This window comes from Paramormyrops kingsleyae, chromosome 23 (genome assembly GCF_048594095.1).
Source record: "Paramormyrops kingsleyae isolate MSU_618 chromosome 23, PKINGS_0.4, whole genome shotgun sequence".
Lineage (NCBI taxonomy): Eukaryota > Metazoa > Chordata > Actinopteri > Osteoglossiformes > Mormyridae > Paramormyrops > Paramormyrops kingsleyae.
Window position 1 is genome coordinate 12,685,127 of NC_132819.1, and position 21,560 is coordinate 12,706,686.

The 21,560-nt window shown below is 41.7% G+C and overlaps 1 protein-coding gene and 1 non-coding gene across 4 annotated transcripts in view; one reads left to right on the plus strand and one right to left on the minus strand.

Annotated features, from left to right (window-relative positions):
* Positions 1 to 4,296: 4,296 nt before the first annotated feature.
* Positions 4,297 to 4,513, minus strand: LOC111844009 (small nucleolar RNA U3). Its single transcript, XR_002838291.2, has one exon. It is a non-coding gene; the product is annotated as a small nucleolar RNA U3 (small nucleolar RNA).
* A 3,094-nt stretch (positions 4,514 to 7,607) lies between these two features.
* myo1g (myosin IG) overlaps positions 7,608 to 21,560 on the plus strand; it is a 30,619-nt gene continuing 16,666 nt past the window's right edge. The window contains exons 1-9 of one of the 3 annotated variants that reach the window (XM_023811975.2): positions 7,608 to 8,105; positions 8,232 to 8,368; positions 18,171 to 18,379; positions 18,909 to 19,002; positions 19,111 to 19,276; positions 19,467 to 19,520; positions 19,606 to 19,701; positions 19,869 to 19,985; positions 20,514 to 20,720. In XM_023811975.2, coding sequence (XP_023667743.2) covers positions 18,316 to 18,379; positions 18,909 to 19,002; positions 19,111 to 19,276; positions 19,467 to 19,520; positions 19,606 to 19,701; positions 19,869 to 19,985; positions 20,514 to 20,720 — 798 coding nt within the window. In that variant the 5' untranslated portion in view covers positions 7,608 to 8,105; positions 8,232 to 8,368; positions 18,171 to 18,315. Of the gene's footprint in view, positions 8,106 to 8,231; positions 8,369 to 10,856; positions 11,091 to 12,607; positions 12,821 to 18,170; positions 18,380 to 18,908; positions 19,003 to 19,110; positions 19,277 to 19,466; positions 19,521 to 19,605; positions 19,702 to 19,868; positions 19,986 to 20,513; positions 20,721 to 21,560 lie in introns of those variants that run through there. The other 2 variants (XM_023811974.2, XM_023811977.2) reach the window with 2 other exon arrangements.

Sequence of the window (21,560 nt, forward strand, 5' to 3'; positions counted from 1 at the left end):
TCACTTGCTAATAAGACTGACGAACTGGCTGCCTTGGTAAGGAACCAGAAGTTGTTCAGAGAATGTAGTCTGATATGCCTGACGGAGACATGGATAACTAGCTGCATCCCCACTGCTAACGTAGAGCTACCGGGATTCAGCGTGGTTCGCTTGGACAGAGATAGCAAACTTTCCGGCAAGAAGAAGGGAGGTGGAATGGCGCTGTACATAAATAACAGATGGTGTAATCCCGGTCATGTTACAGTTAAAGAGACTGTATGCAGTAAGGATGTGGAGTTACTAGCGGTTAGTCTCCGGCCGTACTACATGCCGAGGGAATTCTCGCAGGCCATTGCTGTCTTTGTTTACGTTCCGCCACGAGCCCTTCCGGACACAGCGTGTGACGTCATCCACTCTACAATTGCAAGGCTCCAAACTCAACACACAAATGACATTCCACTGCAAACTCCCCCCTCCCCCCCCCCCCCCCCACCACTACTACCAGACTCTGCAAGTGTCCCCTCACCCTCCACTATTACTGTAGACCAGGTAAGGAGAGAGTTGAAGAGGCTGAAAAACGAAAGCTGCTGGGCCAGATGGCATCTGTGCAAGATTGTTGAAGGCCTGTGCTGTGGAACTGGGGGAGCCACTCCAACATATCTTCAACTTGAGTCTGTGTCTGGGGAGGGTACCTACACTATGGAAAACATCATGCCTGGTTCCGGTTCCCAAGAAGCTACACCCCAAAGAAGTCAACGACTTTAGGCCGGTTGCCCTCACCTCACACGTAATGAAGACCCTTGAGCGGCTGCTGCTCCACCTCCTCCTAAGACTCCATGTTCGCCATGCGCTTGACCCCCTACAGTTTGCTTACCAGGGGAATGTGGGAGTGGAGGATGCCGTCCTCTATCTGCTACACAGGCTGTACTCTCACTTGGACAATGGAGGCAGTGCTGTGAGAATCATGTTTTTTGATTTCTCCAGCGCTTTCAACACCATCCTGCCCCTTCTGCTGAGAGACAAACTGCTGCAGATGAGAGTGTACCCAAGCCTGGTGACCTGGATTACCGATTACCTCACTGAGCGGCCCCAGTTTGTTAGACTGGGGGACATCACATCTGGGGCTGTGGTCAGCAGCACTGGGGCGCCACAGGGAACTGTTCTCTCTCCTGTACTGTTCACCTTGTACACCACGGACTTCATGTACAACTCTGCCATATGCAGAAGTTCTCTGATGACACTGCAATTGTAGGCTGTATCAAGGATGGGCAGGAGGCTGAGTACAGGAGCCTTGTGGAGGACTTTGTGGGATGGTGTAGAACCAACCAGCTGCAGCTGAACATCACCAAAATGAAGGAAATGGTAGTAGACTTCAGGAGGTCTGCCCCTCCATTGCTGTCTGTCACCATTGATGGGGTGAATGTGGAGACTGTCAGTACATACAAGTACCTGGGGATCCACCTGGACAATAAACTGGACTGGTCTGCCAGTACTGAAGCACTTTACAAGAAAGGGCAGAGCAGGCTCTACTGCCTTAGGAGGCTGGGGTCCTTCAATGTCTGCAGCAAACTCCTGCTCATGTTCTACCAGTCTGTCATGGCCAGTGTCCTTTTCTATGCTGTGGTATGCTGGGGAGGCAGCACTAGGAAGAGGGATGCTGGACGATTGGACAGGCTGGTGAGGAAAGCTAGCTCTGTGGTGGGCATGGAGCTGGAGTCACTGACATCAGCTGCAGATAGGAGGACCCTGAGCAGACTGCTCTCAATACTGGACAATGACCGTCACCCTCTGCACACCACTTTCTCCAAACAGAGGAGCATGTTCAGTGATAGGCTCCTGTCTCTGTCATGCAGAACAGCTAACAGCCATACAGCTCTTCAACGTCACATGGAAGGGGAGGAGTGTGATGGACTTAAGTGTTTAGGCCTGTACAGCACACTGCCCTCCTGTTATTTTCCTTTGTACTGTTGCAGTATGTATGTGTCTGTGAATGTCATAGGTCTGTGCCTCTATGTGTATGTATACTGTGTATAAGCTACTGGACACCTAAGTGTCCTTCTGGATAAATAAAGTCTGTCTGTCTGTCTATCTATCTATCTGGTTGCACTGCCTTCCCTCTCTTCTGATGACTGATAGACATGATTTCTCAAGTAAGATTTTTCCACCCAAAATTATTTGTGATCTCATTACAAACACATTGCATTGTAGTGAACACCGCTGGTTGTAACTGCTTCCTAAATTAAAAACACCTTCGAGGGGAGCAGCAACAGTATAGGACGGGAGAATGGGAGACACTGTCATGGTTGCACTCTCACAATGGTGGTTCCACTAGGATAATAAAAAAAAGGTTGTGGTTAATTTCTCTCAATCTAATGAACTGCATATATATATACATATATATATATACATGAGCAGCTCTTTCAGTGACAGGCTGCTGCACCCACAGTGTGTGAAAGGGAGAAATTTCATATAGGAGGCTGTGCAAAGTTCTAATATTCTAATATATTATGATATCAAACATTCAGTTCCATCAGTTTGCTTTTTGCTGCTAGTTGGTTCTGCTGCTACTAGGCATCTGAAGATGTCCTCTTTGTATATATATATACATTTTTGCATATATATTAACATATTTTTTGTATATTGTATACAGTTTTTAAAATTATGCTGTATAATCTTTTATTGTTATTTTTATTACTCCTCTGTCCATTTGCTGCTGTAATAATGCAAATCTCCCAACTGTGGGATTAATAAAATTTACCGATTGAACCTGAATGTGCCAAACTGACTAATTTGCCAATTACCAAGCTATGTCCAATTTGTAAATGAATTGTTCTTTTGAACTGGTTCTTTATTATTTTGCTTTACAAACATTTAATGAATAGTATACATATACAGAGCCAGAGGTATTAATCACAAACCAACAGCACAATTGGGGGGGAGGTGGCGGGGTTGTGATGTTTATCTTTGCAATGGGCACCCATGCAATGGTCACATTGTGAAAGGGTGCGATTTTAAGATAATTTAATAATAATAAAGATTTCATTGTTTAAAATGACAAACACTCTTTAGGATAAAATTAGTTTTGCAACTAAGCCTAAAAAACTAAGCTAGAATAACTGATTTGTACAATAAAATGAGTGTCTGATACAGAACTATAATCTTCATTAGGTATAGATTTCATGTTCATGCTCTGCATGCTCAGCAAATTGGCCTCAGTAACATCCATCCATCCATCCATTTTCTGTAACCGCTTTTCCTATTCAGAGTCACGGAGGGGTCTGGACCATATGCCAAAGGCTATGGGTGCGAGACAGGGAACAACCTAGGAAAGCTATCACACACACAAGCTCAACATTCCAACAAAGCACAACAAATGTTTCTAAAAACACATTATCCAAATCCCCAGAAACTATAGGAAAAAACCCTAAAGATGCTGTCTTGAAATACCAGGTCAATGCTCGTGGACTGCTATAATACTAGAAGCAGTTTCACCGTGTCTCTTGTCTTCATCAGCAAGAGCTGGGTTCTTTTCCTTTCTTTAAACTGGAGAATGGCCCCACTGAGATGCTTTTGAAAGTGTATATATTAAATAAAAAAACACATTAGCAGCAGCACAGTGGCACTGTGGTTAGCACAGTTCTGGGACTGTGGTTTGAGTCGCTGCCATAGCACCATGTGAGTGGAGTTTGCATGTTGTGGGGTTTCCTCCAGGTTACTTTCAGGTTCCCCCACAGTCCAAATATATGCTGAGGTTAATTTCTTTACCAAATTGCCCAATGGTGTGCATGTGTGAGTGCATGGTGTGTGAGTGTGCCCTGCAGTGGGTTGTTCCCTGCTTTGTCCCCATAGCCTCCAGGATAAGATCGAGACCCCCTATTGACCCTAAATAGGAAATGTAGTTACAGAAAATGGATGGATAAAAAATGCATTAGACGCATGTAAAGTGTTTTGCAGTTTTGTACTTTACAAGCACATACGAAAACCCCAAACCTAAGCCCTTTTATAAGAATATCGATTGAAACATTCTGCAAACACTTTGAAAAACAAAAACAATAAACACATCAAGAACAGACCTTCAAAAGAGTTCTTAAAGCCATTTTGTATACTGCAATACACTCGTTCACGTTTCTGAAAGCTAGGTTAAATATATTATTGAAAAAATTAATAAAAGGTTAAAAATATGAGCAAAGCATACAAAAAAGACAGAAAAAAAAGAAATACAAAAAGTATGAAGTGCCCATAATGCAGAAGTGCACATTTATTGCACCTATAATACAGTGATTAACCAACGGATCTATTTTTGTAAGTGAACAACTAACCACTCAGAACGCGTCCTTCTCCCCCAACTTCTCCGAAAAGAAGTTAGAACGGTCATCAATGACAGAGAACAATTGAAAATAATCAACATTCTCCATCCGCTTCGCGCTCAGAGAAGGACGTCATGCCTCTTCATCGTGGTTAGCGTGACCAAACACTTTAGAAATGCATCTCTCAAGTCAGAAACTATAGAAATGATCCCTGAAAGTATAGTCTTAACCTGAAACTGCGACGCTCGCCAACCCCTATAATCTACCAAACACTCTAACTCACGGTATCCCGAAACGAGGCTCTGGATCACCGAACTTGATTTTCATTAATTATTTTTCGTAATCATTAATGCATCGCAGTAATAGAATACAGCTGTTCTAAAACTCAGCTCTCCATCTGTACAAGAAGTTAATTTAGATCAAAACCGACTCACATATGAAAATATATGCCACTATAATTAGTCAGAAATTGCACTTAGTAATACAAGTCGGATACTAGTCGTACTTATTTCCATAAATATTTTCGTGAATGTTATACAGATTTCCTATTTTGAATGCTTTGCAAAATGTTTTTAATACGGATTTTTTTCACTTCCCAGAATGCATCCGGTCGTTTTTGAATAGCACGGCAAGAATCGGAAGTCACGCGATGTTTCAGTGACCTTAAAGAGACAAGTGTGACGGCGCTACCCCTGTCAGTACTTTACGATCCGCTTGTTTTTTTGACACTCTGTTGCTAAGTGTCTTGCCTGATATGTTTTCTCTTAGCTCATTATTATTAGCTGGAACTTTATCTTATGCTTGATTATTTTTGGAGCCGGTTATTTTATTATGTTTTAATCGGCCTACCTCTTTTTGCGTGAGTTTCTGTCTATTTAGCCTGATAAATAATCTGTACTAATCCGTTAAATCATGGGTAACTGAGACGATGGCGTGCATGTGATGCATGCAATATTATGAATATGTGGCGATGAACTAGCGCAATATTGCTTCATGGTCGCGAATTATGTATTAATTCCACAGGTTAATGTATTTCGAAGTTACCTTTTCTTTCCAGAGTAAACGGGTATACAACGCTTTTCATTAATATACAGGGTTTGGTCAGCTGGCTGGAGTCAGATTTTCAATTTGAGACAAGTCTACACACGCATACATTCGCACTTATATGTGTGTCACAGTTTTATTTCCCTGTAAATAGTCTGTAGGGTTTGCGAACTACCCCAGCGCTTTTCATGTAGCCCATGTTAGGTTTATAATGGAATAATGCAGGTTTGCCGAAAGATTCCATGCGTCAGCGTGAGAGTCTGAAAGCCTGAGTGTCACACCAGACGCGTGAGAGTTGGCGACCCAGAATATAGCACTTAGTACACAGGCAACAAATTTTACAGGGAGGTTATGGAGAGTATTTCATGTTATTTAAGCCACATACGGATGTTTAGTAGTATATGTTTTGGGAATGATTGTATTACACGTATTGTGCATGCACCGTACAATGGGCCGATATCTTTGTATAGATGGTTTTATGGACAGGTGACATTTTCTGTAGTATAATTATGAATTTGGCCAGGGAAGCATGTGATCACTACCGTGAGGCTAATGTGGCTCTGCATGTTTTTTTTTGTTTTTTTTGTGTCTCTGACATGCCTGCTCTTTAATATATTATTTTCTTAAAGGCTAATAATAATTAAATTGCGTGAAAACTGGTTGTGTGCCTTTTTGTGCCTTCTCAAATACTATGACAATGGTAAAATCAAGGACAGTATGCAGTCCTCACAGTGCATCTCTCTTGGTGCAAAGTTAGACTGCTAGCAAACAACTAATTAACCTCCAATGAAAAGCAAGGCATGACTCTTCTTGATATTTACAGAAAAAAATGATTTTGTTATAAAGCTAAACATGCAAACAAATAATGTACAGGACTATTACGAAAACATAGACTTAGTTAATATTTACATATTACATTGCATGCAGCACTAACTGAAAACCCATCCATCAGTCCATTTTCTGTAATCACTTGTCCCATTCAGGGACAGGGCAATAAACAGAATAAACAGAATACTGAGAGTACTGACTCTGCAAATTTTATTTGAAGTTTTCTACCCTAGCCCTGAATTGTTGTGAGATAAATATAGACTATAAAATACCACATAAAGTATACAATCCCGCACAGATACAATGTTAACCTGAGTAACAAAAAGTTAATGATAAGAAATTAATATCACAACTAAAAAGTTATGACACGTTAAATTTCCTTATTTCTGGCAAGCCCAGCTGTGCGAGATCTAAAGGTCAACATTTAGCTTAAATGTGCCCAGAGCTCACTGTGATCCCCGTCTCTGAGTCACAAGGACGAAATGGCCAGTGCCTGGGGGGCCAGAGGGGGAACCACGCTGCTGTAACTTTAATCTGCAGGAGGAACAGCAATAGAAATATGTCACAACTTTCTTAATTCATAAGTGATATATAAGTGAGTGCATATAGGAATTCTGTCATCGTCTCTTCCAGAAAACAATTTAAGTTTAGAAGATGCAAAGCCTGCATCACCTGTACTTCCCAACGATGACGACTACACCAAGAATGGCCAGTGACAGTCCTCCAACAGTCATGGCAGTAGTACAATCTCTGTTGGGAGCTAAAGGACAAAGCAGACAGGGTCAGTCTGTCCATTGCATATGGGTGCACACTAGGATTGATAATGCCATAGCTGTGAGTCTAAGCTTCGTTCTCCTTACCCCATGTCCTGGTGATGTTTTGGGACAGACTGCTGTGCTGTACCAAGCACGTGTAGCTCTGAATGGTCACACATCTCTGGTTTCCTCCCGATATTGTGAGTGTCTTCTTCAGCTGCAAAGTGCCATCTCCATTGGGCAGCACCTCACCACTGGTCACTCCCTCTACTAGGGGCAGCCAGCCATCTTTCTGCCACTCCACTTGCACCTCCCAGGGGTAGAATCCAGTCACATGACAAGTAACTCTTAAAAAAAAAAAAAAGTCTTTCGTCTCATATAAGAAGACCTTTGGTTCTGTTTATAAAAAGAAAAAAATGTAGCTTAACTCTTATTTTGATGAAATAGGACACATCGAATCTAAAGAGCCTTTAGAAAGTTTTGAGACCTTTCAACTTTTTCCTAACTTTGTGTTGTGGAGTTTAAATTTGATTGAACTGATTCAGATGAAAACCCCTAGCCCATAACAATGAAATAGAAATATTTTTTAGATTTTTTTCAGTTTTAATTTTTTTATTGATTAGTATTAGCCAAACCACCTATAAATCCATTTCACTTAGCACTGTAGCCAATTAGGTATATACTTTGGGGGCTATTAGATGTAGGTAGGGCTGGACGATGTATTGAGTTTTTTAGATATATTGATATATTTTTATACGAGATTTAGGATGAGACAGTATCGTTTATATCGATACAGATTATGTTGCTTTAAAATTATACTTGTAGAGCCGCCAGTTTGCCACTTTCTCTTCTCCCAGTCTGTCTCTTGCACAACTGCACCCTGCCCCACCCCTCCCCCTCACTCACTAGTCCAGCATGCAGCGACAGCATGGAGACAGACACAGACACGAGGCAAACTAGCGAAAAGGAGCTGGTTGGTAAAATAATACATGCCGGTAGTTTATTTTTGAGCCATTTGTTGATGTCCATCTACGGCTGTCTGTTAATAAAAGTGCCTACGTGACATTGGGGACATTTGGCTTTGACTTGGAATTAACTGTCTATTTGTTATTATATTACGGGGAAAAATATCAAGTTGTCGAAAATATCGAGATGTGATTTTTTGGTCCATATCGCCCCACCCTAGATGTAGGTAGGTATTTATGTATATTAAATGATGATCAAACCTCAGTGTATGAAGTATAATTTCACATGTGATTGTGGATCAGCTATGCGTTTAACCAAAATGGAATGTTTCTTTCCCCGTTCCCTCTTGTAGACAGCCGCTGCTGGAATAATGGCGACCAAGGCTTTGCTCTACATACTGAAAGTCATAAATTCTCTGCCATTGCATGCATGTGTCAAAGAACCCTGACTTCGTCCATCTGGGTGTAGATCACAACGGCCATATCCTTGGTAGGAATGGATTTTTAATGGAGATTCTATGATATGATAAATGCAAGTATATCAGTTAAAACTGTAATATAGCTCTACATAGTACTACATTTAGGACAGTCGCATGATGACTCAAAATATGATTTCTTGCTTTACCTCCAGTTTGATTAATATGCTGGGAAACAACTTCCATTGCTTTTGCCATATTATTCTGGTTCAATATTGCTATGGTGTTATTGTCCTTCCAGTGCTGCTTCCCATCATGATTTTTCAGCCAATCAGGAAGGGGCACTCTAGACCTCGTTGTGCTATTGTAGGAAAACACTGTCACATTATCCATTGTGATGACTTCGAGATACTCAGTCCTTGTGACCCCACGAAATAAAATTCCATGGAGCAGACAGCTATGAAATATAACAGTTAACAGACACATTTGGCACCTCAGTAAACACAGGGAGTGGCAGAAACAGTTTGGTGAACTGTTTTGCACGTAATGGTTTTTGTGGTGATCAGATACATATATAGTTATGGGTATAAAACTATTACACAAGGAAACGACATAATCCAAGTGTTAAATGACTGAAAATTACGCCGAACGATAACAATTCTACAAGCTGCTTACGACAATTTCCAGACTGCTCACAAAAATATGAAAATTAATTATAAAAGTTGCAAATTATGGTGTCCCACATTTTATTATTGGCACTGGAGTTACTGGAAAACCGTTATAATTTAGGACTCTTTGACCACATAATGTGATTTACAACATAACTGAAAAAATAATTTGATTAGTTACTGCAGAATGAAACACCGTAAACATTTTGGTGTTGTCATAGAGATAAGCAACTGAGAACAGGAAATGATGTTGAAATTTACTGTTACAGGAAATAGGGAGGGTCTTGTGGTACACAGGCATCCATCTACACAGCATGCACATATTACATGCTATTAACACAGTGTTGCATTATCTAACCAACTACAGAAGTGACATTATTAAATACAATTATACCCAAAGGAGCATCAATATGTTAGATTTAACAGATGCTTTTGTCCAAAGCCATGTACAAGTGAGGATCAAAGATCTGTGTCAGCTACTGTCCCTGTAGCAACTGGAGTTAAGGACCTTGCTCAAGGGTATCACTCTGCCAGTCATGGGATTTGAACCAGTGACCTTCTGCTCGTGGCACGTAACCCATCTCTATACTGTCCCATTACGCAGCTATTCCTGATAAAGCATTTAAAGCATGAATGCATGATTATGCAGCTTTGGCCTCAAAAACATGCACCCAGTGTGATGACACATAGTCTCAGGGAAAGACCGTCATCAAGCACATTTTGCTTTGTGAGTATGCTGAAGTCAGCGATAGTTAGATTTGCTGTTTAACACCTTAAGTAGTTATCCCTAAACAGCTGAGAGCTGCTTCACTAAGAAACAACAAAACCTGAGTAGAATTAGCTTAACCTTACTGAATATTTCATTTGTGTGGCAGAACATTGGGACAGAAATTGGGCACTATTCTGCGTGAGGCCTGCAATGTCATATAAAAGGTACGGCCTTGGTACAGTTTTGTTCCTCTAGGATCAAGCAACATCAGTGTACCCCTAATGGTCCAAAAGTGTTCCTCAGAATCCATTTCTGTACCTTAAAGGTACATTTACCTACAGCTAGGTTACAATTGGCAGCCCCTTGATGGTGCAGCCCCAGAGAAAAGTATTTGTACCCTCAAAGGTACAAAATGGACCTTTTTTTTAACGGTGCGGCGATCTTTGAGGTAGTGTGACATTTCTTTTCAGTCTATTTCCATGCTATGATCTCATACCACCACATATTTGCAGACATGGCTGCATATCTGCTGACAGTCCAGCCTTCCACCACTTCTCCTTTTCGCTCGTCTTGCTCTCCCTTGTTGCTCGCCTTGCTCTTCATCTTGCTCTCCTCTGCATCTGTCTTTTCTGCAATTCCCACGCCTGTTGACCTCGGATTCTGAAACTGCCTAAGAAAAATGCACCTGTCCAAAATGACTTGTATGTTTTGACACATATTCGCGCATTCCAGTCCAAGGAAATGACCAGCTGTTGGGAGAGGTATGTAATCTGGCCTGCTGGTACAGTATCCATCTCCATTCCATAATTGCTTATCCGGTACAGAGTCACAGTGAGCTTGGAAGCCATCACAGGAAGAATAGGGTGCAAGACAGAGGATGTCTGGATGGGATGCAAGTCCATCAGAGGGTACTTACTCAGTAACTATGGGAAACTGAATTTCCGTTGGTCTTCCCGAGATCCAGGGTGACCCATTGCACTACATAGGAAACCCCAGGCTCCGCGTTCACCACAATCTTCTAGAACAGCTTTCGCAAGTTGCAGTTTCCGTTATGACACGAGGGTTTGTCTGGCTGAGCAGGAAGGGAGAGGAGGAGGAAGCGAAGAGAAAACGGGCTGACTTTAATGACAGCTTTCCTATCCCACTATATATAGAGATGCACAGGCACACACACAGACACACACGAGCACGCGGTGACGTGCCACGAACAGCGCCTGCCGAAACCCACAATGCACTGCGGTTCAGGGTTACGGCACACCCTCCGCACACTGCCGGCACCCTACTGAGTTGCTGTCTCTGTCGCTCCCCCTAACGCTGCCCCGCTATGGCGGAACTGGAGGGTCTGGAGTATGGGAAGTCAGACTTCATCCTCCTGGATGAGGTCACCATGGAGCATTTCATGGAGAACCTGAAGCTGAGGTGAGTTCTGGAAAGGCAAATAGAGTCGACTGAGGTCCTCTTTAGAGGCTTCTGAGGCTGTTGGGGTTCTTAGAAAAACCAGCGGCTTTTGGATTATCTGGGGGTTGCACTTTTCATAGAATTAGAGTATAAAGTGAATTTAAAAACACCGTTATGCAATTTGAGCCACGCCGGCTTCTTGTCTGCTTCTTCATTGAGGGGATCACAGGTGGGGAAGGTGGAAGTTTCGGTGACAGGAGGACAAAGAGACACTGAGTCACGCCGGTGGCTTTTGATGGCAAGGGAGTAATAACGACAGGCAGGATGACAAAAGTTCAGAAAGCTGAGCCCCCAGCTCCTCTCACGCGAATTCTACCGAGTGAACACACATGTATGTATGTGGCAGATGCCCGCAGATACACTGATTTCTCTATCAATGTTCTGCTTGTGGGTGTCAGAGCAAACTGCCCAAAGATGGGCAGATGCCCCCAGAATTACGCAATCAAGAACTGATACCCCTTCAGCCTGTTACACTCTGAAAACTGGGGGGGGGGGGAAGTCCTGTCTTATGGAGACCTCTGCTACTCACTGGGAACTTTCCACTTTAACCATTTATATGGGCAATGCAAAGGGTGTGTGTGGACGCTGTCTCAAAATGAAGTGTTGCAAACATAATGAGTTCATGGTATAAGTTAGTCATCTCAAAATGATGTGTTTGTGTGCAGTCAGCTGACGTTTGATGCCTCATAATGATTACTGGGTACTTTGAGATGTCACTGTTGTTCGTGCTTTCCTTCAGTTATGATGTACCCTCTATTTGTGTGGCATACCTCAGGTCCTCAGCTGCCCGTGGTGCCAGATCCTTGACGCTCATATATATTGCTCATTAAACAGGAAAGGCTCACAAATAGTCCCCAAAACCAAACTGACTCACCCTGAAAGTGAAGCTTCTCTTTTGGTCTCTATATTTTCATCCTTTGTTGGACACGTCTTCCGCTAGCGTGTTCACATGACTGTGAATACTGGCCTCCTCTGCATGTTTGTCTGTTGGTTCATGTGTACTGTGCGTGACAGGCCTTGTTAATGCATGTGTGTTCAGGCTGACATGACGCTTAAGGTAAATATAGTTTTTTGCCCCCCCCCCCCCTCATGATTTGGTGTACGCTTGCTGCTGTATTCAGTCCTGTTCTGCTCGGTCACATCACTACTGGAAAGCCCCTGACAGACCCACGCTCTGAAGCCTTGTGAAAAAAATTATCTTTCACTATCCCATGTGCTCGGTTACAGAGATGACATGATAATCCATATGTGCAAGTTTGAGTGACTTTGTCCACCAGCTTTATTTGCTGTGTTGATGGTTTAGACTGAAACATAAAAAGGGCTAAGCTTTGGTGTGACAGCTCAGATTAGGACGGGGTGTGGCCTGTGGTACTCTCAGCTATTTCAGTTTAAAGGAAGTAGCATGTCTCTGTAGGTCTGATTCTTGTTCCCCACCTTGAGAGCTTCCGGCGGCTTCCGTGTGAGTTTACGGGTAGAGCAGTAGGGTGGGTGTTGTGTTGGTGCAGAATATAGCCAAGAGTGATGGCTCTTCTGAATAGCGGAGGGTCTCTTCTGGGAACGAATGACACTCACACGCAGCGTTAATGCACCATAAGCGGGGACGTGCTCCCTACCTCAACACCAGTCGCCTCCATCTCAGAGAAGAACACATCTAAGACGTATTTGGTGACTTCTGAGGGTTTTCCAATCTTGTATGTAAGCTTTTGTATGGTAAGCGTTTAAGACAAGGAATCATTGCTGTTTTCTGAATTTTAGCTGGTATCTTTTTTTAAATTACGTAACCAAAGTGACATAATTCTCTAGGTGATGTATTAATCATTTTTTGCACAGCCGCTGTGCATATTTCTCAGGCTGAAATTCTGTGTACCTGCTGATATATTTAAGCACATTATCTCTCTGCATCCGCCAACTTACATGTAAACATACCGGCATCACATTTACACACACTTACAGTCATTTGGTTGCAGGACCCCTGCTGATAACAAAACCCGCAGATGCTAAAGTCCCTTATATAAAATGTCGCAGTACTTGCATATAACCTATGCACATCCTACCGTGTACCTTACATCATCGCTAGATTAATTATAGCACCTAATACAATGTAAATGCCATTTTAACACTTCTTATATTTTATTGTTCAGGAACAATGACAGGAAAAAAAGTTTTTACAAGTTCAGTACAGATCCAATCACGTGGAGTCTGAGTAGCATTTTGCAGGTGGCATATTCAAGTTTTGCTTTTTGTATTTTTGGTACTTTCTAGATTATTCATCCACGGGTGGTTGGATCCATGGATGCGCAGCACCTGGATATGAGGTGCTCGATTATTTCTTTGTTGTGACAATGCTTCTTGTCAATAAATCTTATACCCTTGGAAAGCCTGTTTATTTCCCTTTTAAATGGTGCCACATTTGTAAGGAAAATACATTTGTGGGCTGAGCAGCAGAGTTGAGTATGTGGGTTGCGCCCATGAAAATTTGCCAAATCCTCTCTGTCAATGACAAACAGCTGATTCTGCATTGGCTCTTGTTTGGTGTCGTTTAGTGGACTGGATGATTGAAGTCTGAGAAACAAAACATATTGGCAATTTAACAATTTATTCATTTAACAAACAGGAGCGTGTGGAAGAACCAGACACAGCCACAACAGCTTGGCACCTCCTCCTGCTGGGCACCAGCTTGGTCACACAGTGCTGTGGGATGGCATCCCATTCTTCAACCAGCATTTTTCTAACAAATGTGGCACCATTTCGAAGGGAAAGAAACAGATTTATTGCCAAGAAGAATTGTCACAACAAAGAAATAATCGTCCAAACACAAATTTCCTTACTATTTTTGCTAAATTTATGCACAGTACTACAAAAAGTCTTGGGCAGTGAAAGAACATGATGTTTAAATGATCGTCATGTTGATGTAGAATTATGGTATTATGTCTCTCAAAGGGTGCTTTTCCACCGCACAAAGTACGATACTTTCGGTACAGTACTTTCGTTTTTTCCATTGACTTCCGGTCAAGTGCCAGTACCGAAAGTTCCAGTACCGAAAGTGCCAAACCAGCTGGGGTACTTCTTTGGTACTTCAGTACTTTGAGGTGGGACTTGTAAACGTATTTGCTGTTGATTGGTTATGCAAAGAGACTGCCGCTGAAACACAAAATACAACCGCCATCTGTTGAAACACACAGTGAACAGTGAGAAACAAAATAAAAAGCATTAGAAACAAAAATATTAAAAAAGTAAAATGGAAGGATGGACAAACGAGGAAATACAGGCTTTAATCGCCATATGGTCGGATGAACAGATCCGGCGGGATTTGGATGGCATGATTCGAAATGAAAAAGTTTGTCGTAATAGCAAGCCGCTTGGAAGAAATGGGGCACACGCGAAACACCGAACAATGCCGCTTGAAAATAAAAAAACTTAAGCAGGACTACAGGAAAGTGAAGGATCGTAATAACATGTTTCAATTCAGCCAAAGAAATACCGCGCAGCGCTTTGTGATGATGTCAGTCAGGGGCAGTCACTGATGATGTCATTTGGCGCCAGTACCAGTTTTTACGCCAGTGGAAAACCGACATAAAAGAAGTACCATACTTTTGGTACTGGTGCGGTGGGAAAGCGCCCAAAGTGTGTCAACTTAGCCATTTCAAAACCTTTGGTAAAGTCACCCCAGGATTTTCAGCAACCATCCAACCCTAACCATGGATTTTTTGACTCAACCACTACACTATCTTGTTTGGCTAATTAATACCTCATTGTGTTATTTAACTAATCTAATTAATGAAATTAACTGAAGTGGTGTTCATCTAGCCATCCAGCTAGATACCAGTACATTTTTTGAGAACAGAAGAAATTCTGTTGCATCACCGTTAATTTGAATATATTCTACTGTTGATTTGTTTTCTATAACACTTGTTACCAGATGAATAGCTTATATATGAATAGCTTATATATATAAGTCAAATGAAAGAAGTTTCCTTTATAACATGGACAGAGTATGTAACAGTGCATGTCTGACATCCTATTAACTGGTTGTGTGGTGATGGCATAGTCAAATTCTAGGCTGTACTTTAACTTTAAATGCACTAGTTAACTGTTTCATCCAATGAAACAGAGCAGTATTTAATGTATCTTGTAGAAAGAATTTTCTCTGCTGTTATAACTGCTAGAGGAGGTTACTTTGATGCATCAAAGATATGATATTTTCTTGCTAATAAAGGTACTTCAAATAGTGAGAATACTGTAAATTTATTTGTTAGCAAAGAATATTGAGTGTATTTTTAGTGAATGTCAAGTGAATAACATGCAAATGTAGAAAATTTTATCTCAGTGCATGCAAAAACTTTTGACTGTTAGTGTGTATATACAGCCAAAGAAAAAATGAAGAGACCACTCTATATACTGTATTTAAACTACGGAGCTCGGGAGGGGACATGGGAGGAAGAAAAAAAGGGAAACATTTGCGAGATCTCGCAAAACATTAATAACTGTGCTGTGTCTGTGTGAAATACAAAAGATGGAATTTTTGCCTATTTATCGACTAATAAGTATAAACTTAAACAATACAGACATGTCCAGTTAAGTGTGCTTTAAGCATTAAACTTTGGGGGACAATGCACACCATGTAACTTTAATATTATGTGTTCTTATACACATGTATCTATTAATAATTGTCCATTCACTGCCAGTGACTGTAAGAAAGACAGCTGGGCTATTGATCATAAAGTGCACACACCACCACTGAAATATTCATTAAAAAATTCGACCGTACATAATTAATCTGAAAAATGGGTGTTGTTCGCTTTTGTTGAAAGATATGGCAGCTGGAAAACTGAATAAAGTTAATTTTATCGCGGTGCCAGCGTAAAGGTTTAAGCCCGAACCCACTTTCGTGTATCCCTCCCTGATATTCTCCATTGCTGATGTATACATGTATGGAAATGGAATTTCAACACCGCAGTAAAGTTAGCTTTATATTCAGTTTTCTGGCTGTAATATCTTTCAATGTGTTTTTTTTATATATATATTTCAATGTTTGTGTGCGCACTTAATGTTCAACAGCCCATCTGTCTTGCTTATAGTCACTGGCAGTTAATTAGTATAAATACATGAGTATAAAAACACAAAATATAAACACATGGTAGTATGCATTGTCCCCCATAGTTTAATACGTAAAGCGCATCTAATAGGACAAGTCTGTATCACTTATACTTATTAGTCAATAAATAGGCCAAAATTCCATGTTTTTTATTTCAAACGGACACAACACAGTTATTAGTGTATTGCGAGATCTCGCAAATGTTTATCTTTTTTTTCCCCTCCCATGTCCCCTCCCGGGATCCGTGACATATCTGCATTTTAAAATCCAGATTTAATTGTGGATCTGCTAGCAGAAAGCTATGCTGAGCAGCAGGTTGCTTCCATCTTCAAAATTTTTAAGACAGTAATACACAAGAATAAGGTGAAGCAGGAGACACTGGGAATGACCAGAAACCAGCCAGATAGCGGGTGGAAGGGACTTTCTAATGCCAAAGATTAATTGGAGGATGTCATTAAGTGACCTTCAAAAGGAATGGGAAACATTAAGTGCAGGTGTGAAGCGCACTGTTCATAATCAGTCTCCTAGAAGCAGGACTGAAGTCCCATAAAGCAAGGAAGAAGCCCTTCATTAATGAAAAACAGAAAAATATATATTATTCACAGACGCACACCCATAAATTGAGAAATGAGTGAAACAAAAAATTGTGCTGTGCTCTCAATTTTTTCTGCTGCTGTGTATGAGCATAATGTACACATAATGAGCATAATGTACACTGCAAAAAATATTTCCTTCTTCCAATAAAAAAATTTCTAAAGTAACTGATTACAGTGGTACTTTTGAGTTTTCCCAACATTTTAATGACTAATTATAGTAATCACATCTAAATTAGAAGGAAATGCTGTACTAAATCAACTGCAATCAAGTAATACAGCCAATAACAGTTAATGGATGTAGCATTAATTACATTATTATGTCAACACCGTGTGTAGTTGTCATACATAAACAACTATGTTGAACAGACAGCTAAGTTGAACAAATGATAAACTTCTTATTCGGCCAATTAGCCTATTTATTTTGGGTAAACTCAAAAGGAATAATATAATCACTACTCTTGTTCTACAAAAAAAACGAAGGATTCTGGTGGGACAACTCTATAATTAATATTTTGAAACCACTGCAATCGAGGATTGTATGCCACGGATATTAGTCTCTACTACATTTTATTGTTGGTTGTTCTTCATTTCCTTCTAATTTCGATTTGATTACTACAATTAGTCACTAAAATTATGGGCAAACTCAAAAGTGCTTCTGTAATCAGTTACTTAAGAATCTGTAACTGGAAAGAGGATTTTTTTTTTCATTGTGTTTCCATACACACATACGTATTAAAAAGATAAAACCCAAACACAGTATCTAAAAATCATTCTCAGTGAGTGTTAACAGCAGAAGCAGACCTGCTCCATGTGCATATCAGGTTGATTAAAAAATAAATAAATAAATATAAATAAAACAACTAAAAATAGTCTATAGTTGATGGGATTTGTTCTTTATCTAGTTACTATCCAGCCCGCAGGTACTAATTCCACCTCCTATGGGTCTATGAATAATAATGTATCAGGAAGTATTCACTTGTACGCTTATTTAAACATCTCTTCTCATGGAGGCACAAAAGTGAAAATAAGTGATTTGGGAGAGGCAGAAGTTGTCACACCTCATCTGGAATTCCCTGCAGGCTGTGCCTTTCTCAGGCAATGAAGATACTACTTTTCTGGGTTGTACTTAAACGGTTTCATGTCATTATACACTATATCCTATACTCGTGAATAACCCAGTTAAAAAGCTGAAGGTGCTCTGCAGTAATTCATGTTCTCTTCCTCTTCCTGCAAGAAGCTCTTCCTGGGGGATGATGCTGTCTCCCTTTCTGCTCCTGTTCATTGATGGTTGTAAATGTTCTGCTACCTTCGGAGGTTTATATGGCTGTGCTTGTATGTGTCCCTGGGCAGGTTTGAGAAAGGCCGCATCTACACCTTTATCGGGGAGGTTGTGGTGTCCGTCAACCCTTACAGACAGCTGGACATATATGGGAAGGAGGCCGTGGAGGCCTACAGGGGCCGGGAACTTTACGAGAACCCGCCTCACCTGTTCGCCATGGCCGACGCCGCGTACAAAGCCATGAAGATGAGGGCCAAGGACACCTGCATTGTCATCTCAGGTAGGGTAACTTATGTATCCCGTCATCTGACACGCTCGCTTACCTTGAACCAGAGAGAGTTAAGGCTGAGAAGCGTGCTCTATGATTACAATAACAGACAGAACGGGAAGAGTGACCATAAAGGAACCTGAAATTTGTAGCCAGAACATCAGATTTATTAATGAAAAAACCTGATCAGGTCTTCTCTGAATGATTCAGGATACAGACAAGACCATAACACACTCTCACCAATAAGTTCTCTCTCTTCTTTAATAATATTATGGTTAGAAAAACCAGCCTTATGTCGGCAGTATTGTACCTATAATAAAGCTACTAGCTGTTTAAAGGCTAAAGTGATGGCTGACTCTAGCTAACAGACTTACTTCCTGTCACTATATGCCATAGTGTCTGTCAGCCTGCTCCCCAGCAGCAACAGAGCACAATCAAGAAGGTTCTTTAAGCGGCAACAAAGCACCTAGGAGATAATAGTCATGCAGATCACTTGAACATGTTGCACTAGGAGATGCTGACAGCCGGTTTGGTTCTTCAGGTGAGAGTGGTGCTGGAAAGACTGAGGCTAGCAAGTACATCATGCAGTACATTGCTGCCATCACTAACCCTAACCAGAGAGCAGAAGTGGAGAGGTGAGAGACGGGGCCACGACTGAAGGCTGCAGCGATGTCTTTCACTCCCCCTGTAAGTCAGTGTGTGTCCATGTAACACCAATGTTCACAAACTCCCCAACAACACAGCGTGAAGAATGTGCTGCTCAAGTCTAACTGCGTGCTGGAGGCTTTTGGCAATGCCAAGACAAACCGAAACGACAACTCCAGCCGTTTTGGCAAATATATGGATATTAACTTCAACTTCAACGGGGATCCCACCGGAGGTCACATCAACAACTACCTGCTGGAGAAGGTCAGCAGCTCACGTATCAAATAACTGGGAAGTTTCAGTGTTACAAAAAGAGGTCTGACCACACAGTGGTCAAAGAACCACAGAGAGAAACAGCACTAAGAAGGGCCGGGTGCAACTGAACACGCATCTCAGTGGGTATGCATGCATGCCTTTCCGTGCTGAGTGAGCTAATCTCTGTCTTTTCTCCCAGTCGAGGGTTGTGCAACAGCAGGAAGGAGAGAGAAACTTCCACTCATTCTATCAGGTAAGAGCGGAGTACTCTGGATCCATAGGGGCGAAGAGACAGTGCCTTCAGTAACATTCTCTTTTTGTGTTTGTGACCTACACAGCTGCTGAGAGGAGGCTCTCAGGAACTGATCAAGTCCTTGTTCTTGGAAAAAAATCCTGCACTTTACGTCTACACTAGTGAAGGTGCCGCTTCCATAGTGAGTCTCTCCTTAGCGAGTTGCCCAGGGTAAAATTTCACAGCACCGTAAATGGATATCTTTGCCTAGAGTAGAGCCAACTGATGGTTAACTGTAGCAAAAAGGAGCTCTTGTTTACAGACTTGTCGAGGGGGGGCTGCAAATAACACCATCTGCCCCTCCACCAGACCAGCAATGATGACCACTCCTCCCACAAGGCTGTGCTCAATGCCCTGAAGGTGATCGGCTTCACACCCAATGAGATTGACTCCATCTACAAAATCCTGGGGACTATTCTGCACCTGGTCAGTAATCTGTAATCTATCGGCGGTCATGTCAGCGAGTTTAAATCAACCTCATTTTCAGGCTTTTCTAAAACATCTATTAATGTTTAGACCCGGGGGGGGGGGCAATCTTATCTGCAGAGGGCCATGTGTATGCAGGTGTTTTAACCTTTAGGTCAGCTGTTCAAACCCAGGTGTCAGCCAATCAGTCAATTAGTAATTTAATTAGAGAGCTGCAACTAAAACCTACACGTCTAGTGGCCCTTTTTGGATTGTCGATCCCTGGTTTAGACTAAAGTTGTGATGAACAATATTTGGACAAGAGATGTAATGTAGCGTCACACAGTCCTGTTACTATGGATGTCTGGAGAGCTGGTGTTCTGACTAGAAAAACCTCCAGGGGAATGAATGTGATCTTTGACTTTAGATCTGGAGGTTGAGGGGCTAGCAAGCCTGTACATGAATTTATTTTTCTTCCCCATTCCAAACTAACAATTTGATCCTAAGTAACTGAACCAAAACCAAGACTGTGTTTGTGTGTCTCTTCAGGGGAACCTGGAATTTACTAGCGAAGGGGAGAATGTACAGGTGTCGGCGAAGGAAGCTGCTGAACATATCGCTGTTCTGACCAGCACCAAGGCTGCTGACGTCAGCAAGGCCCTGCTGTTCCGCACCGTGGCCACCGGGGGCGGTGAAGTCATCAACAAGGGCCACAGTGTACAGGAGGCCAGTTACGGCAAAGATGCCTTTGTTAAGGTAGACCATCTCAGGACCCCGAGGGTTTCGTGCTCGCAGATATCCATCATGGTTAAAACACCACCTTCAGCTAACAGAGCATCACTTGGAAGCCAGCACGCTAAACCTTATCAGTCATTCTTGATCTGGATTCCTTCCATGTGCATCTGCTTCAGAATATTACTTTCATGTCATCTAATTTGTTCTGGCATTTTCCATTTTTTTCCCAAATTTGTAACGTTAATTTCTTGACCAGAATCTGATTCTGTCCTGCATATTGTTTACTGCTATTGCTGTAACCCGGGGATCAGCGACCTGCGGCTCGCCAGCCAAATGCCGCTCTTTAGGCTGCAGCTCTTCTCAGAATGATAGACGCATTCACATTTTCATTATGATGATACTTTATTTATGGGTTAATATTAGTATTTTTCATTTAGATATTTCTTTAGCTATATGTGAATGCGGCAGTTCATCGCGCGCTTCTGTGTTGTCTTAACTGCATAATTTACATCTTCCTCAAAGTCATTCTCTACGGCATGAGTAAGCCTTCGGTCAAATGGCATGTTTTCCAGAGTTTTCTTCAGTGTCCGAGATTGGATGTAGGCTTCAAAGTTTATTCGGATTCCTAATTGTTGCTTACATCTTTTGTAGTAAATCGTCACCACGCCTTCCCAGGTCTTCGTAAAATCGTTATATTTTCTCCGATTTACATATTATAGCCAGCTGAGTTAGCGGCTCTTTGTACATGTTTTGTCAGACATTTAGGATAAAATGGCTCTTTGCTTTAAAGAGGTTGCTGACCTCTGCTGTAACCGCATCCCAAGTTAAGCTGCTTGGGGCAGCCATCTTACAATGTGAACA